This window comes from Neofelis nebulosa, chromosome 7 (assembly GCF_028018385.1).
Source record: "Neofelis nebulosa isolate mNeoNeb1 chromosome 7, mNeoNeb1.pri, whole genome shotgun sequence".
NCBI lineage: Eukaryota > Metazoa > Chordata > Mammalia > Carnivora > Felidae > Neofelis > Neofelis nebulosa.
In genome coordinates, this window is record NC_080788.1 from 134,517,284 (window position 1) to 134,534,907 (window position 17,624).

The 17,624-nt window shown below is 43.8% G+C and overlaps 2 protein-coding genes across 7 annotated transcripts in view; both read left to right on the forward strand.

Annotated features, from left to right (window-relative positions):
- TDP1 (tyrosyl-DNA phosphodiesterase 1) overlaps positions 1-17,624 on the forward strand; it is a 95,225-nt gene that overhangs the window by 58,507 nt on the left and 19,094 nt on the right. For 5 of the 6 annotated variants that reach the window (XM_058739980.1, XM_058739979.1, XM_058739982.1 and 2 more), the window contains one exon: positions 12,663-12,765. In XM_058739980.1, the coding sequence (XP_058595963.1) occupies positions 12,663-12,765 (103 nt within the window). Of the gene's footprint in view, positions 1-12,584; positions 12,616-12,662; positions 12,766-17,624 lie in introns of those variants that run through there. The other variant, XM_058739984.1, reaches the window with a different exon arrangement.
- Positions 3,074-4,495, forward strand: LOC131517625 (elongation factor 1-gamma-like). Its single transcript, XM_058739985.1, has one exon. The coding sequence runs from the start codon at positions 3,091-3,093 to the stop codon at positions 4,402-4,404; it is 1,314 nt and encodes a 437-aa protein (XP_058595968.1). The 5' UTR covers positions 3,074-3,090; the 3' UTR covers positions 4,405-4,495.

A 17,624-nucleotide genomic window follows, 5' to 3' on the forward strand; every position in this document is an offset into this window, starting at 1 on the left:
ACAAACTGATCAAAAATGATTTAAACAATATAACAGAAAGTGAATTTAGAAATTAATTGCTGGGCTTGAAAACAGTATAAAGGACAGCAGAGAATCTATTGCTACAGACGTCAAGGGACTAAGGAACAGCCAGGAGGAGCTAAAAAATGCTATTAACGAGATGCAAAATAAAATGGAGACGACGACAGCTCGGATTGAAGAGGCAGAGGAGAGAATAGGTGAACTAGAAGATAAAATTATGGAAAATGAGAAAAAGATTAAAAAAAATCCAGGAGTATGAGGGGAAAATTAAAGAACTAAGTGATGCACTAAAGAGAAATAATCTATGCATAATTGGTATTCCAGAGGAGGAAGAGAGAGGGAAAGGTGCTGAAGGTATACTTGAAGAAATAATAGCTGAGAACTTTCCTGATCTGGGGAAGGAAAAAGGCATTGAAATCCAAGAGGCACAGAGAACTCCCTTCAGACGTAACTTGAATCAATCTTCTGCATGACTTATCATAGTGAAACTGGCAAAATACAAGGATAAAGAGAAAATTCTGAAAGCAGCAAGGGATAAACGTGCCCTCACATATAAAGGGAGACCTATAAGACTTGTGACTGATCTCTCTACTGAAACTTGGCAGGCCAGAAAAGAATGGCAGGAAATCTTCAATGTGATGAACAGAAAAAATAGGCAGCTGAGAATCCTTTATCCACTAAGTCTGTCATTTAGAATAGAAGGAGATAAAGGTCTTCCCAAACAAACAAAAACTGAAGGAATTTGTCACCACTAAACCAGCCCTACAAGAGATCCTAAGGGGGATCCTGTGAGACAAAGTACCAGAGACATTGCTACAAGCATGAAACCTACAGACATCACAATGACTCTAAACCCATATCTTTCTATAATAACATGGGTGTAAATGGACTAAATGTGCCAACCAAAAGACATAGGGTATCAGAATGGATAAAAAAAAAACAAGACCCATCTATTTGCTGTCTACAAGAGACTCATTTTAGACCTGAGGACACCTTCAGATTGAAAGTGAGGGGATGGAGAACTATTTATCATGCTACTGGAAGTCAAAAGAGAGCTGGAGTAGCCATACTTATATCAGACAAACTAGACTTTAAATTAAAGGCTCTAACAAGAGATAAAAGAAGGGCATTGTATAATAATTACAGGATCTATCCATCTAGAACTAACAATTAGAAACTTCTATGCGCCGAATACAGGCGCCCCCAAATATATAAAACAATTACTCACAAACATAAGCAACCTTATTGACAAGAATGTGGTAATTGTAGGGGACATTAATACCCAACTTACAACAATGGATAGATAATATAGACACATGGTCAATAAAGAAACAAGGGCCCTGAATGATACATTAGATCAGATGGACTTGACAGATATATTTAGAACTCTGCATGCCAAAGCAACAGAATATACTTTCTTCTTGAGTGCACATGGAACATTCTCCAAGATAGATCACATACTGGGTCACAAAACAGCCCTTCATAAGTATACAAGAAATGAGATCATAGCATGCATACTTTTGGACCACAATGCTATGAAACTTGAAATCAACCACAGGAAAAAGTCTGGAAACCTCCAAAAGCATGGGGCTTAAAGAACACCCTACTAAAGAATGAATGGGTCAACCAGGCAATTAGAGAAGAAATTAAAAAAATATATGGAAACAAATGAAAATGAAAATACAACAATCCAAATGCTTTGGGATGCAGCGAAGGCAGTCCTGAGAGGAAAATACATTGCAATCCAGGCCTATCTCAAGAAACAAGAAAAATCCCAAATACAAAATCTAACAGCACACCTAAAGGAAATAGAAGCAGAGCAGCAAAGACACCCTAAATCCAGCAGAAGAAGAGAAATAATAAAGATCAGAGCAGAAATAAACAATATAGAATCTAAAAAAACTGTAGAGCAGATCAATGAAACCAAGAGTTGGTTTTTTGAAAAAATAAACAAAATTGATAAACCTCTAGCCAGGCTTCTCAAAAAGAAAAGGGAGAGGACCCAAATAGATAAAATCATGAATGAAAATGGAATTATTACAACCAATCCCTCAGAGATACAAGCAGTTATCAGGGAATAGTATGAAAAATTATATGCCAACAAACTGGACAACCTGGAAGAAATGGACAAATTCCTAAACACCCACACACTTCCAAAACTCAATCAGGAGGAAATAGAAAGCTTGAACAGACCCATAACCAGCAAAGAAATTGAATCAGTCATCAAAAATCTTCCAACAAATAAGAGTCCAGGACCAGATGGTTTCCCTGGGGAATTCTACCAGACGTTTAAAGCAGAGATAATACCCATCCTTCTCAAGCTATTCCAAGAAATAGAAAGGGAAGGAAAACTTCCAGACTCATTCTATGAAGCCAGTATTACTTTGATTCCTAAACCAGACAGAGACCCAGTAAAAAAAGAGAACTACGGGCCAATATCCCTGATGAATATGGATGCAAAAATTCTCAATAAGATACTAGCAAATCGAATTCAACAGCTTATAAAAAGAATTATTCACCATGATCAAGTGGGATTCATTCCTGGGCTGCAGGGCTGGTTCAACATTCGCAAATCAATCAACGTGATACATCACATTAATAAAAGAAAAGATAAGAACCATATGATCCTGTCAATCGATGCAGAAAAGGCCTTTGACAAAATCCAGCAACGTTCTTAATAAAAACCCTCGAGAAAGTCGGGATAGAAGGAACATGCTTAAACATCATAAAAGCCATCTATGAAAAGCTCACAGCTAATATCATCCTCAATGGGGAAAAACTGAGAGCTTTCCCCCTGAGATCAGGAACACGACAGGGATGTCCACTCTCACCGTTGTTGTTTAACATAGTGTTGGAAGTGCTAACATCAGCAATCAGACAACAAAAGGAAATCAAAGGCATCAAAATTGGCAAAGATGAAGTCAAGCTTTCCCTTTTTGCAGATGACATGATAATATACATGGAGAACCCGATAGACTCCACCAAAAGTCTGCTAGAACTGATACATGAATTCAGCAAAGTTGCAGGATACAAAATCAATGTACAGAGCCCTTTCTCTGCGGAATCACCATGGCGGCCGGGACCCTGTACACATATCCTGAAAACTGGAGGGCCTTCAAGGCTCTCATTGCTGCTCAGTACAGCGGGGCTCAGGTCCGCGTGCTCTCTGCACCACCCCACTTCCACTTTGGCCAAACCAACCGCACACCTGAATTTCTCCGTAAATTTCCTGCCGGCAAGGTTCCAGCGTTTGAGGGTGACGATGGATTCTGTGTGTTCGAGAGCAATGCCATTGCCTACTATGTGAGCAATGAGGAGCTGCGGGGAAGTACTCCTGAGGCCGCAGCCCAGGTGGTGCAGTGGGTGAGCTTTGCTGATAGCGACATAGTGCCCCCAGCCAGTACCTGGGTGTTCCCGACCTTGGGCATCATGCACCACAACAAGCAGGCCACAGAGAATGCAAAGGAGGAGGTGAGGCGAATTCTGGGGCTGCTGGATGCTCACCTGAAGACGAGGACTTTCCTGGTGGGCGAACGTGTGACACTGGCTGACATCACAGTTGTCTGCACTCTGTTGTGGCTCTATAAACAGGTCCTGGAGCCGTCTTTCCGCCAGGCCTTCCCTAATACCAACCGCTGGTTCCTCACCTGCATCAACCAGCCCCAGTTCCGAGCTGTCTTGGGGGAGGTGAAACTCTGTGAGAAGATGACCCAGTTTGACGCTAAAAAGTTTGCAGAGAGCCAGCCTAAAAAGGACACCCCAAGGAAAGAGAAAGGTTCTCGGGAAGAGAAGCAGAAGCCCCAGGCTGAGCGGAAAGAGGAGAAAAAGGCCGGTGCTCCTGCTCCCGAGGAGGAGATGGATGAATGTGAGCAGGTGCTGGCTGCGGAGCCGAAGGCCAAGGACCCCTTTGCTCACTTGCCCAAGAGTACCTTCATGTTGGACGAATTTAAGCGCAAATACTCCAACGAGGACACCCTCTCTGTGGCGCTGCCGTACTTTTGGGAGCATTTTGATAAGGATGGCTGGTCTCTGTGGTACTCCGAGTACCGCTTCCCCGAAGAGCTCACCCAGACCTTCATGAGCTGCAACCTTATCACCGGAATGTTCCAGCGGTTGGACAAGCTGAGGAAGAATGCCTTTGCCAGTGTCATCCTCTTTGGAACCAACAATAGCAGCTCCATTTCTGGAGTCTGGGTCTTCCGAGGCCAGGAGCTTGCCTTTCCGCTGAGTCCAGATTGGCAGGTGGACTACGAGTCTTATACGTGGCGGAAACTGGATCCTGGCAGTGAGGAGGCCCAGACGCTGGTTCGAGAGTACTTTTCCTGGGAGGGGGCCTTCCAGCACGTGGGCAAAGCCTTCAATCAGGGCAAGATCTTCAAGTGAACATCTCTTGCCGTCACCTAGCTGCCTGCACCTGCCCTTCAGGGAGATGGGGGTCATTAAAGGAAACTGAACATTGAAAAAAAAAACAAAATCAATGTGCAGAAATCAGTTGCATTCTTATACACGAATAATGAAGGAACAGAAAGACAAAGAAACTGATCCCATTCACAATTGCACCAAGAAGCATAAAATACCTAGGAATAAATCTAACCAAAGATGTACAAGATCTGTATGCTGAAAAGTATGGAAAGCTTATGAAGGAAATTGAAGAAGATATAAAGAAATGGAAAACATTCTGTGCTTATGGGTTGGAAGAATAAATATTGTTAAAATGTCAATACTACTGAAGGCTATCTACACATTCAATGCAATCCCAATCAAAATTGCACCAGCATTCTTCTTGAAGCTAGAACAAACAATCCTAAAATTCATATGGAACCACAACAGGCCCCGAACAGCCAAAGTAATTTTGAAGAAGAAGACCAAAGCAGGAGGCATCACAATCCCAGACTTTAGCCTCTACTACAAAGCTATAATCATCAAGACAGCATGGTATTGGCACAAAAACAGACACATAGACCAATGGAATAGAATAGAAACCCCAGAACTAGACCCACAAAACTATGGCCAACTAATCTTTGACAAAGCGGGAAAGAATATCCAATGGAAAAAAAACAGTCTCTTTAATAAATGGTGCTGGGAGAACTGGACAGCAACATACAGAAGGATGAAACTAGACCACTTTCTCACACCATTCACAAAAATAAACTCAAAATGGATAAAGGACCTGAATGTGAGACAGGAAACCATCAAAACCCTAGAGGAGAAAGCAGGAAAAGACCTCTCTGATCTCAGCCGTAGTAATTTCTTACTTGACACATCCCCAAAGGCAAGGGAATTAAAAGCAAAAATGAACTATTGGGACCTCATGAAGATAAAAAGCTTCTGCACAGCAAAGGAAACAATCAACAAAACTAAAAGGCAACCAATGGAATGGGAAAAGGTATTTGCAAATGACATATCAGACAAAGGGCTGGTATCCAAAATCTATAAAGGGCTCACCAAACTCCACACCCAAAAAACAATCCAGTGAAGAAATGGGCAGAAAACATGAATAGACAGTTCTCTAAAGAAGACATCCAGATGGCCAACAGGCACATGAAAAGATGCTCAACATCACTCCTCATCAGGGAAATACAAATCAAAACCACATTCAGATATCACCTCACGCCAGTCAGAGTGGCCAAAATGAACAAATCAGGAGACTATAGATGCCGGAGAGGATGTGGAGAAACGGGAACCCTCTTGCACTGTTGGTGGGAATGCAAACTGGTGCAGCCACTCTGGAAAATACTGTGGAGGTTCCTCAAAAAATTAAAAATAGACCTACCCTATGACCCAGCAGTAGCACTGCTAGGAATTTACCCAAGGGATACAGGAGTACTGATGCAGAGGGGCACTTGTACCCCAATGTTTATAGCAGCACTCTCAACAATAGCCAAATTGTGGAAAAAGCCTAAATGTCCATCAACTGATGAATGGATAAAGAAATTGTGGTTTATATACACAATGGAGTACTACGTGGCAATGAGAAAGCAATGAAATATGGCCCTTTGTAGCAACGTGGATGGAACTGGAGAGTGTGATGCTAAGTGAAATAAGCCATACAGAGAAAGACAGATACCATATGTTTTCACTTTTATGTGGATCCTGAGAAACTTAGCAGAAACCCATGGGGGAGGGGAAGGGGAAAAAAAAAGTGAGGTTAGAGTGGGAGAGAGCCAAAGCATAAGAGACTTTTAAAAACTGAGAACAAACTGAGGGTTGATTTGGGGGGGGCGGGGGTGGGAGGGAGGGAAGGGTAGGTGATGGGCATTGAAGAGGGCATCTTTTGGGGTGAGCACTGGGTGTTGTATGGAAACCAATTTGACAATAAATTTCATATATTAAAAAAAAACTTTCAAACAAAAATAAATAATAAATAAATAAGAATTTAAATGTGTGGAGATATAACCTGTTCATGGATTAAAAGAGTCAGTATTGACATCAGTTGCTCCTAGCTTCTTTGATAGATTTCATTACAATCCTGATCAAAATCCCAGCAGAGTTTTTGTAAAAAATCAACAAGCTGATTCTACAATTTGAATATGCAAGGTGTTTAGAAGTGGCAGAAGAATTTTAGAGAAGAATAAGCTGATACAAAATTTACATGTATATTGGGGCAACTGGGTGGTTCAGTCAGTTAAGCGTCCAACTTCGGCTCAGGTCATGATCTCAGTTTGTGGGTTCAAGCCCCACATCGGGCTCTATGCTCACAGCTCAGAACCTGGAGCCTGCTTCAGATTCTGTGTCTCCCTCTCTTTCCTTTCCTCCCCTGCTTGCTCTCTCTCTCTCTCAAAAATAATCACTAAAAAGAAAAAAAAAACTTACACATATATACAAAGGATCTAAAATAGCCAGGATGGTTTTAAAGAAGTGTACTTACAGTACCTGATTTGAAGATTTGGCATAAAATGGGAATAAGACTGGTATTAATATAAGACTAGATATTCTCATCAATGGAATAGACTCCAGAAATAGATGTAATCAGAGACTTTTGATAAAGGCACCTGGAGGAAGGTTGTTGTTTTCAGTAAATGGTGGTAAGGCATTTGGATATTGATGCAGAACAATCAAGCCATGGCCTAACTTAGGCCATAAACAGATTAATTACAGATAGATGATAGACCTAAGTAAGAAAGCTAAAACTATGCTGTGAAAACTGAAGGATATTCTCATGCCATTGTAGTAGGCAAAGATTTAGTAGCTGGCACAAAAAATGCACTTGGCCATTAAAAAATTGATGGGCTTTTGGACTTCAAAAATATTTTAGAAATTGATTTCATCAGAAGACACCCTTTGAGGATGGATGAGATTTTCTACACAAGACCTCATCCTCAGAAGATGTAAAGGAAAAAATTCCAACTTGGATAACTCCTCCTCAAAAAGGGAAAAAAAGCAAGCAAGATCTTCTGAAATATAAAGAATTTTCATAAATAACTTTAACAAACTGGGAAAATATTTGCAGCATAGTTGTAATACATGAAAAGCCCTGGGAGGCAAAGTAATGGCTCCTCAAAGATGCCCTAATTCCCAGACCCTGTGAAGGTAGCAGATGGAATTAAGTTTGCTAATCAACTGACCTTATCATGTGGGAGGTGACCTGAAAGGGCTCAGTGTAATCACAGAGGCGCCCCAGTGCAGAAGAGGGAGAAGTCCAGAGTGAAGGCAGTATGACTGCTGACCTTGTTGGCTTTGAGGGTGGAGGAATTGGAGACACAGAGAATGTAGGTGGCCTCTAAGAACTGGAAAAAATGAGGAAATGAATTCTTCCCTAGAGCCTCCGGAAGAAATACAACCCTGCCAGCGCCCTGATTTTAGTCCAGCACGTCCCATTTCAGACTTGTAATCTCCACAAGTATAAGATAGTAAATTTGTGCTGTTTTTCGGTCACTAAATTTATGGCAGGGCAGCTATAGGAAACTAATGCATACCTGTGTACTAATAAAAAAGACAAGTAACATAATTTTAAAATGGTCATTTCATAGAATTAAACCTAGATGTCCAATAAATATGGTTAAAAATACTGACCACCACTAGTAATCCGAAATCAGATTGAAATGAGATCTATTTTGCCTATTATTTAGCAAAAATTTTCATAGATACCCATCCAGTGTTCTCAAGGATCTAAGAAAAGAGTGTCTTCTACATTGTTGGTGACAGTCTAAATTGGAAAGACTTTTTAGAAGGAAATGTGACCGAGACCATCAAAATTAAACCTTATTTCCTTATGTATATCTATATACAGCTTGAATCTTCACAGTGAGTATCTTCCCACATCACTCGTGAAACTTTCTTTCAGTACATAGAAAGCAACAGCCCAAGGGCAATACAAGAAAAAAAATGCAATACAAATGCAAAACAGAAGGTAACCGGGGTGGGGTGGGGGGACACGCATACTGCCTGCGGAGTTTTAGGACAGGAGTGACAGCACCATTAGCTAGAGTTTGTGATTTTCTCTCCTTGTCACACAGCCTTTCTGTCCACATCTCCTCTTACATCTACTGCCAACATTCTGTTTTTTGCATCTGTCTGTGAAAGTATCCCATCCCCCAGCTCTGGTCGACTAAGATGTCTTGCTAAAAGCTCAGTCTGCTAGCTTTGTCTGCACTCTTTGCAGCTGCTGCCTAGATTGAGGGCTAATGATGAAAGAAATGTTTTCAGTGGACACATGTTCCCATAACAGTCATCCTTACGTTTTTGTACACCTTCTAACAAAATCTGAACTCCTACTTCTTGTGGTGAGCATTTTGTAATGTATGTGATTGTCAAATCACTGTTGTATACTCAAAATTGATATGTCAACAATACTTCAAGTAAAAATGAAAATATATAAGTAAAGTTCTGAATCTTGGAAGTAAACTCAATGAGCCGCTCAAACCAAATGCTTGGAGGTGGGGAGGTGGGGAGGCCGGGCTTGGAGGTGGCAGATGATACTACTGGAGATACCCAATTTTAAACTTTTAAAGATTGTCTCAGAGGTCACCTTCATTGCTCCCTTCTCCGTTGTTGCATGGCTGTTTCCCCAGCATGTTCCCCTGAACACGGAGATAAGGCTCCCAGCAGTGAACTCCCAGTGAAAATCATGGATTCTTTCTGGCTGGAATACATAGGGGGAGGGCAGCTGTCTAGTTAGATGTGAACGTGTCTAGTCATTGTAGACTGTTGTCCAGGAAGGGATTATGGCCTCATGGACCAAAACCCCCTCATTCTAGAGACAAGAAATGAATGTCTGGGAAGAAGAGCACCTTGGCATGTTGCTGTTAGTGGGGAAGCCAGGACAGAAATCCTCTCTCCTGATTGGGGGTCCCCGGATCTTTTCTCAACATTGGCCTGCCTGCCTTCTCCATGCATCTTGGGTGGAATCCGATGCTTTCCTGAGCTTTCCTTTAGGAACTTTGTTACACATTGTCAGTCAGTTTAAACATACTCTTAAAGGTTTAAATGTTGGGCAAAATTTCCATATTAGGGACTGAGATCAGGTCCCTAATTAGCAGGCATGTTCTAGGAGCTGTGGCAGGGTCATCTGCCAGATGGGCTCTGTCATTAAGGGGTCTATAAATTGCCGAGTTGAATAACTGACCATTGAGTGACTTAGTTGGGGACTCAGCAGCAAATCCTGTCGTGGGTTTGCAATGTGTCTGTTCAGCTTAGGCTGAACTTCGTTTTTCCAGAATTCCCTTGTATGTTTCTGGTTGGGGTGGGCCCCAGATGAGATTGTTGTTGGAGATTTGGAGGGCAGATGGGAAGTAGCAGCTCTTTTTATAACCCACACGTTGTCCTTTTGAGCCAGCTCACTCTGTTGGCAAGAAGCAGCGGCAGGACTTGTGACTTTTGCACCCTCTGCCGGATCCTGCTTCAGCTTCTCTAACACCTGGGTCTCACCTGGTGTGTTTAGCTCCGTGGTGAAGGGCCCAGCTTCTGCAGGACACCTACACCCCCAGTGCCAGAGGCAACATGAATAGGCATGGTTTTAGTCTCTACTCGTGGCTTTAGCTCCTTGCCTGTGGTTCTAGCTTGTGTGTCCATCCTTCCTGTGTATCCATCCTTCCCTGACTTCTGTCAGCCCTACAGACTTCAAACTCCAGCATCAGGGCACAGATGGCCTTTAGAGACTGCTTTAAAAGCTCCTGCAATTACTTAAGTCAAATTTCTGTAAATTATATGTATTTTGTACACACTGTAGTGGTTCTGCTTCTCTGGTTGTACTGTGACTGCCACCCACCTGTCCCCCAGAAGCCAGTTTGATTCACCTTTACTTAGCAGCTTGGGTAAAGTTTCTGTTGGGCAGTACAACTTTGGCTGTCCTTTAGAATCCTCAACTTTCAGAATCCTTCCATACCCTCAAGAATATAAGTAAATGAAAAACCCAACCCTCTTTGATAAAGCATCATTTGACCCCCAGCAACAACAAAATAAACCTGAGCATTGGCAAGGGAGAGGGCAGCTCCATCCAGTAGGAGTCAGAAGAAAACTGAAAGAACAAGGACAGAGAACAAGGTAGAAATGAACTTGAGTAATGGCAGTGGCCACAGCAAGAAGCCAAGACCTGCTGTGGGCATAGATCCTGAATGGAAGAGAAAAGTTATAACTCCTTTGGAGTTTTGGAAACAAAAGAGTTTGTCATAGGCAACCTCGTGGTGTCCCTGTGACACCCACAAGATACCTGGGTTTCTGCTGGACACTTAGAGGTACCTGTCTACACCACACACACTGCAGGCAGGGTTAGAGTTTGGGAAAAATACCCCTTGTCCTGGCTGCCCTGGGTACCAGTGATCCAGAGTGTATTTAGACATTAAAAAAAAAAAAAAATCATTAGAGATGTTCTTTCAAGGAATATTGATTTATCACCTCAACAGCTTACAAGTGACTTTCAGTCCAATTATAAAGGATGTAGTTTAAGGTTCCGGATGCTTAGAATTCTATTAGAAGCTAAATACAAAGGAGGGATTGGAAGAAACCATCTGAAGAGGGATCTTCATAGTCTCCTTTGACCTTTTTTGTTTTTCTTTGTTTTTGAGAGAGAGGCAGAGCATGACCAGAGGAGGGGCAGAGAGAGGGAGACACAGAATCTGAAGCAGGCTCCAGGCTCAGCACAGAGCTTGATGAGGGGCTTGAACTCACAAACTGTGAGATCATGATCTGACCCGAATTTGGCCACTTAACCAACTGAGCTCCTCCATTGATCTTTACCTTGGAATAAGCACTCAAGAAGAAAATGTGACTAGTAAAGAATGAAAACCGGCCTGCTAGAAAGTTCCCCTGGCCTGTGATGGTTAGATGCTACAAGTCAAGGGAGCAGTCAGGCACTAACATAGAAGGTGGGGGAGATATTCCAAAGGGGACTGCTTCTACTTCACACTCACTAGTTGGTTGTGCCATTAGACCTGTGGCTTTGCCCAGGAGGTCACCGTGTCTTACTAATGGGTGAGAGACCTAAAAGCAAGCTATTATCTTGGACTTGGAAAGTAAACCATTTTCCTAGGGTCCTATGACCCCTGCATTTTCCATTTTTATGATCCATCACAGACCATGGTATTCATGATAGTGGCCCTTGAGCATCAGAGTAGTTTCTTGTTCTCAGTATGGTCCATTAAAGAAGGTAGGGATGTCTGTCCATAGACTTTGTTAGCTTAATTGTTTTAACGGTTTTCTTAGCTCTGATTTCCATAGTCCTTCTCTGTTCCTGTAGGACCTTCAACAGAGATGACACTTTTCACCTTACTTGGTAACTGTTTCTCTTTGACTCTCTGATTTCCTATTATGGCTTGCTTTAGAAGAATACTTGATGCCCCAGTGAATGAATCTTGAAATAATTCTGTTTTCCATGAAGTCAGGCTCTAAGGGTCTGAATAGCTGAGAATATTCCATATTCTTAAAACAAAGTAGAATTTGGGTGAGCCTTGTTGAGGAAAAACCCGTTGATGATGGGTTTACAATGAGTGGCAAGTGAGAGTCCTCGGCCTGGTTTGGTGCAGGAGAGCATGTTTCTAGGGAAGATGCTGCAGAGCTTAGGTCTGTTCCGAGCATCCTGATGGCATCTTGGCACCTTCTCTCTGGTCACTTCCAAGGCTCACTTCCGCTGCATCCTGTCATTTTTAGGCATACCCACCACTCTCTGCCCATATAAAACACGATTCTGAACACACCATTACTATATGGATACAGATGCCAATCAGGTACCCTCAGTTGTTTTCTTTAGACTGAAAGTAGAAATGAGCACTTCCTGCCCCAAACTAAAGGCAGAAAAAAGGAGTGTGAAGCGTAAGATGTTATGTAAGATTATATTGACGTGATTTTTTCTTACGTGCTACTTTGTTATGTAACACAGGCACCCTGGCTACACCAGAGTCATGGAAAGAAAGGCCTTTGGACAGGGGGAAAAAATAATCTAAGAAAGGCTGATCATTTTAATAGCTGTCCTCGGGGGAAAATGCAAATGAGGATGAAGCTATCCCAAATTGATTAGATACATCTTGGGGATTATAGCACGGCAGGATTTAACGTTCCATTTCTAAAAAACGCATCATTCTGCCAAACACTGAATGAATGTGATTGCAGCTATCTGTGTTTTTGACCAGGGTCTTGCAGCTGTGAAAGTTTGACCTGCACTGAAATACCTCATCGAGTCAGCCCTTTCTGTGTCCTTGTCCCTGCAGCGCGAATCTGTCCAAGGCCGCCTGGGGAGCATTAGAGAAGAATGGTGCCCAGCTGATGATCCGTTCCTATGAGCTTGGGGTCCTTTTCTTGCCATCAGCATTTGTAAGTTCACGCTTGAAACTGCCTGAGTGGTCGCATGTGGAACAGGTCGGGTGTGTATGTTCTCTTCCTTTGGTCCCGGTGACCTGAGGCCGGGGTTCTAACCTAAGCCTGTGCTGACACATACGTTTAGCATTCACTATTCTGGGTACAGCAAGATTGCTGCTCTCGCGGAGTATACCTGGTGAGAGACTGAGGGTAATTGGTTTGGGTAAAGTTAATCGCAGTATGTATGTATGTATGTATGTATGTATGTATGTATTAGTTTATTTTTAAACTTTTTAAAAATGTTTATTTGTTATTGAGAGGCCGAGTGACACACAGCATGAGCAGGGGAGGGGTAGAGAAAGGGGAAGGCACAGAATCCGAAGCAGGCTCCAGCCTCTGAGCTGTCAGCACAGAGCCCGACGTGGGGCTCGAATTCACAAACTGTGAGATCATGGCCTGAGCCGAAATCGGTCACCTAACCAACTGAGCCATCCAGGCGCCCCAGTTAATCACAGTATTTAAATATTGCGAACCATAACGTGAAGATGTGTTACAAGGCGGTAGTGACAGGTCACCAAAGGGATGACTCAGCCAAGAACAAGATGTTCCTTTGGAGGAGGTCTTTGGAAGCTGGAAGGCTTGAGGAAGGTTGACAGATACTTAGGGAGAGGAGCAGGCAGGGTATCCCAGGTTAGGGGAGGGTCAAGAGCCCGAGTCGGGAGGCTAGGAGGCTCACAACAGCTACTCGAGTAGGAATTCAGGGGGTCACAGGACCTGTGCAATCAGACTAACCGGTAAGCCCCCTGGAAACACACCGTGTAGGAAGCTGTGACTCTCTCAAGGTGTCTGGCACAGCCAGCTTATCTCCCAGCTTGGAACAGCTCTGTTTCTGCAGCTGAACACCAGACAGGTGGCTGGTTTTCACGTCAGAACTGGCCGCACAGGCCCTGATTTCTACATATTAAAATCACCTTTGGCCCAGAGAGACCTTCTCACTCTAAGGGGCATACAGACCCCAAGACCACCGTCTCACCCCTCACATACTTGGTGGAATGCAGTCGGAACTGCCCACATGACAAGATGGCCAATGCTTGTTTTCTTTTTTCGCCACCTGCTGTACTTGAGCTTACGATAAACATACATATGATGCAGCGCCATCGTAAACCACGTGACTAGACCAGAAGCTTCAGTGAAGGAGCACTGCCTGCTTGTTCTCAGGCTTCAATCCAGATCTATGTGAAACGGCATGCCAGAGAACAAGCATCCCCACTCCACCCTGCCCAAGTGTCCTCACTATCCCCTCCCCGCTGTAGTGAAGTTCTTTTCTCCCTCTCTCCTCCTTCGTCAGTCTTTATCCATCCTTTTCTTCTCCAGCTCAGAGGGGTTTTGCTACAAGACTGTCAAATAGGCCTCTCCAGAGGGTAATATAAGATTCTAGCACATCTTGTTGCTTTCCTACAGAGTCAGAGCAGATCCTGACAGTGCTTACAACTGAAGACTCCCCTCCGTATCCCTGGAGGCAGATGGTTCCCCTTTTTCTGTAGACAAGGATGTGACTTCCCTAGGGTTCCACAGCTGTCCGGATTCCAGCCCTCAAACCACAGCCTCTCACTGATCCCTCCTGTGATGTTTCAGCATTATCACAGGAAGTAGTAAATTCACAACACTGGAGCGGTAATAGGCAGTAATTTGGTGTGACTTAGTGACTGTAGCTTTGAACTAAGGCCAAGATTATCTCCCAGTAATAATTTAAGCAATGGAATAAGTTCCAGGTCCCTTTTGTTTGGCTTTTGTTGCCCGCATTTGGAAAATTCTAGTTGTTTCTAACTATTCTGACTCAATTCCTCATCATGAAAATGGTAGTGGGAAAGAAGTATATTGTGCTTTAGGTCCTCTAGACCCTTCTAAGCTCCTAATTTTACTTCTGATTCAGTTTCTGACCGTACATTAGACCCAGCTAATAGAGGAAAAACTGGGCACAGTCATTTCGAATCCCCAAATTAGATTCTTTCTTCTATACTGTTGGAATGAGAAAGAGCCCCCATTATAGCACATCTTAGGTAGAATAGATTCAGTTATTTACAAAGACTATCAGGCAAGAATAGAAAAAAATGGATTCCACCCCTACTATGCTAGGCCGACAGATTCAAGAGTGAGGCCCCAAGCAGGGTGACCATATAATTAATGTAGTAACTAAAAAGATAGGGTTTTATCCAGCAATCCGAGTTCCTTGGCTTGTCTGGAAATACAGATCCTAGTACAGTGCTTTATAGCAGGCTTCTTACATAACACTAGTAAGGACCCCAGACTGTCCCTATCTTGTCATCAGACGTTTCTGGGTGTATTGTCTGTGTCCTTCACTGAACCATAAATTATTTGGGCAAGGTGGCAAAATGAGGCGTGTGGACAGTACACAGAAGTGCTTGACCTCACCCTCCCAAGGAGCTTCCTGGTCAAGTTGAGCTATAAGGGCATTTTAAAAAGGCACTTCTGTTGAGAAATGTCCATGTGTGGCCTAGGTGCTATGACCTGTGAGAGAAGGAACTGGCCTGAGTGAGCAGAACCCAAAGGGCTGAATGTGGATATTTGGGTCTTTTTCTTTGCTCTTGACAGCATCCAGCTTGAGCTTACACAAGCCCACAGAAGGGGGCAGTTTCCTGAAAAGATGTGAAGGAGAAGGTCATGGAATCGGTGGCCCAGCAGAGACTTGGGAGGGTGGAGCCGGTCCGGCGCCAGGGATGCCCGCAGTACGCTGCCTGTCTGGGTCGCTGCCCTTGGTGACTCCTCCCCTGTGGCTTCTCCACTCATTTGCCCGCCATTCCGCATGTACAGATAGCTCAAGTTTAGGTCTGCCTTTCACGCCTCTCTACTGTCCTGACCCTGTCCCAATAGTGGGCCTGTTTCCAGAGAAGGGCAGATGTTGTGAGTTAGGAAGCCACCCCAGAGATAGCTACTGCCAGAGGGTTTCCCCCGGAAGTGAGTTGATGTGTGTTTTATCAGTCTGCATAAAACCGTGTCGGGATTTTGCAGCATAGGAGCCTTTGTCCTTAAGCTACTATATCACAGCATCTTATGTTACTTACCGGTATGTGAAGTTTCTGGAAAGCCAGTGGACCTTTGCTTGGCCTTCACAGAATTAACATATACGGTTTTGACTCTGAGGGTAACCCAGAGATCTCTGCCATGAGGTGATTTGTCATTTTGCTGGGGTAATTCGAACACAGAATGAGACACTCAGCTTCTGAAAGAGAGACTGTCTAGTACAACAGCTCCACGGCCCCCTTCTCAGAATGTATCCCAGGCTCATAACTGAACATTCTGGCTGCCTGGAAGGACCATTCAGTCACTTGGTTCAGCTCCACCAGCTCCCCATGCCTGCAGTTCAGTAGCCCTGGGGATAGGAGGAGGAACAAGATGGAGTCTTCATTCTCATGAAAGCTCCTGGAGAATTTTAGGAAGCAGACAAGTTATTATAGTACATGACGACAGCTATAGTGTGTGGGGTTCAGAATACAAAGACTCTGAGAAAAGACCTGGGGGCCCCGGGGAGGGCTTCTTTAAGATCATATTTGACCTGGGTCTTGAAAAGTGAGTATGAGCTTAGCCTGCCGTCGGGAGAGAGGAGGCTTCTGGCCAGAAAGAGCAGTGCATGTTATGTTCGAGAAGCAGCAGGCCATTCCGTGTGCCTGGGAAGGGGCTGGGATGTGGGCCAAGGCCTTGAGGTTGGACTCCTGTTTGGAAGGAGACTGGCAGGCAGGACCCACTGGAATTGTACTTTGTCCCATACAGACAATAGAAAGCTGCCAGTTTTTGAAGCAGCATTAGTGATCTCATCAGGCCATTTCTCAGAGAATTTGAAGCTTATAAAATACACCTCCAATCATGATAATTTAAATTATATTATTTAGAAGATACCTGAGAATAATAAGGGCCTTGTAGATCTCCTCAAATCCTCTTGATCACTTAAGCTACGTTATTAAAACAATTGATTAATGATTACTATTACCCTCACCTCATCATCCTAACTCAAAGTGTGCAAAGTCATTTCTGACTCCTCTTTTACACCCAAGCTTAGTGCTTGATGCTACTTAACTTCCTTAATGCTGCTTGATAATGGGTCACTTCTGGCATTCCTGCTGCTACCTTGACTAGAGACTGTCAGTTCCTGCCATAGTGCCCTCCCATCATCCTTCCCAAGGCTGCTTCCAAGCTGCTCTCCACCGGCTGCCAGAATGTCTTTGTAGACCACACATCAGATTGTGTCACCTACCTTCAAATCTTGTAAGATAGAAGCCAGATTCCTTAGCATGGCCTACTTTTCTCTTCAGGCCCTGACTCCTGACTACTCGGGCCTGACCACTTCTCTTGTCTCCGGCCCTTCATGTTCCAGCCACGTGGAACTACGAGTTTCTGTTATGGGTCGAGCCCGTCTGTGTTAGGGTTCTCCGGAGAAACAGAACCGAAAGGATGTGTAGATACATAAAGAAGGAGATGAATTGTGAGGGATTAGTTCACATGATTTTGAAGACTAAGAAGGCCCAGCCTCAGCCATCTGCCAGCCAGAGACCCAGGAGAGCTGTTGATATGGTTCAGTCTGAGTGTGGAAGCCTGAGGGTCAGGAGAGCTAATGCTTTCCATCCCAGACTGAGTTCGGAAGACCTGTGTCCCAGCCAACAGAGCAAATTCGCCCTTCCGTAACCTTTTTGTTTACTCAGGCACTCAACACATTGGATGATGCCCCCTCACACCGCGGGGTGGGGGGCAGTCTTCTTTATTCAGTCCACTGATTCAAATGTTAATCTCATCTAGAAACACCCGCAGAGACACCCAGAGTGATGTTTAACTGGTCGTCTGGTATCCAGTGGCCCAGTCAA

Bases quoted from the DNA above. Each gene is read 5' to 3' on its own strand.
- LOC131517625 (XM_058739985.1), top strand. From the start codon at position 3,091: ATGGCGGCCGGGACCCTGTACACATATCCTGAAAACTGGAGGGCCTTC.